The sequence below is a fragment of the Eurypyga helias genome, unplaced genomic scaffold (genome assembly GCF_000690775.1).
Source record: "Eurypyga helias isolate BGI_N326 unplaced genomic scaffold, ASM69077v1 scaffold31574, whole genome shotgun sequence".
Taxonomy (NCBI): Eukaryota; Metazoa; Chordata; class Aves; order Eurypygiformes; family Eurypygidae; genus Eurypyga; species Eurypyga helias.
Window position 1 is genome coordinate 1 of NW_010244900.1, and position 1,260 is coordinate 1,260.

The 1,260-nt window shown below is 43.9% G+C and overlaps 1 protein-coding gene across 1 annotated transcript; it reads left to right on the forward strand.

Annotated features, from left to right (window-relative positions):
* Positions 1 to 295: 295 nt before the first annotated feature.
* On the forward strand, positions 296 to 475 carry LOC104508334 (heat shock transcription factor, Y-linked-like; the record flags this gene model as incomplete). The annotated part of the gene is made up of 1 exon (XM_010149914.1): positions 296 to 475. A coding segment is annotated over one exon (180 nt), but the record flags the coding sequence as incomplete, so codon positions are not given.
* Between the last annotated feature and the right edge of the window lie 785 nt (positions 476 to 1,260).

Consider the following 1,260-nt stretch of genomic DNA (forward strand, 5'->3'; position numbering starts at 1 on the left):
AAAGGGAGCGGTCTGCAGGAGAAACATCATCTGCTGCTGCTCTGGACAAGTTCACTGAGTCATCAGACTCAAATTCTCTCCACCAGGATGGCATAAAAGAGCATCTTGTGATGCTGCTTCAGCATGCATCAAGAAAAAAGATTTGCAAGCATGAAGTGATGATCACAAAACTAGCAGCGTCCATTGCATTTCTTTAGAGGACACATCTGGCGAAGCTGATGACTTCACAACCCTTGCTTTTTCAAAGAAGTTCTGGAGAATTGTCCAAAGCCATCCATTTCTATCCATTCAGTAGGTTAATGATGACATCTGTGTTGCCATTGACAAAGAGCCCTTTAAAAAGGACATAATAGCAATGAGAGAACATCACAGAGTTTTTGAAGCTGACATGATGAAAAGTTCCCTTCAGCAGCTCAGCCTCTGTGGTTTCACCAAAGTACAACGCTATGCCAAAATATCTGACTCACTTGATAAGGTTCTGACAGAAGGAGCAGCACCTTCTGCTCATAGCAAGGCACAGCCCTTCCCCTGCACATGAACGAACTCTCAGAATGACACTGGCACAAGAGCTTCACCATCTAGTAACATGAGCCTTGGCAGTGGAGGAGAGGAGGAGGTGAGCAGGAAATGCTCAGAGGTTCATTTTTTCTCAGGTCATTTCTCAGGTGAGAACACAAGGGTGGCCGTTAATTAATAAACAGTAGCATAACCTTGTGGTCAGCCTAAGTTTTAAATGCTCAGTAGACCTTTTGAAGACCCAATGTTGGTGTTCTGCCATTACAAAGCTCGCTTCTCTTATCACTTTTTCACTGTGAGAGGGACTGACAAGCCTGTCCACAAAAATTGTAGTTTCTTACGCCTTGGAGATATACAAAAGATGTCTGGACGTGGTCTTGGGCAACCAACTCTGAGTGTCCTTGATTGACCAAGGAGGTTGGACCAGATGAAATCCAGAGGTCCCTCCCAGCCTCAGCCATTCTGTGATTCTGTGATTCTCAGAGATTACATTTTGTCTTACAGAGAGGCATGCTGCCTCTCTCCAATTCAGGCATTTCTAGCAAGAGTCCTTCTTAAGCCAGGACTTCATACACAGTAGTTTGGGTTATGATGGTTACATTCAGATCCTGCGCCTATTTTGTGATGTTCAAAAATGCTGAATCTTAGTAATATGCAATGATAATATCATCATAGAATCACAGAATCATTTGAGTTTGAAGGGACCTTAAAGCCCATCTAGTTCCACCCCTCCTGCCATGGGCA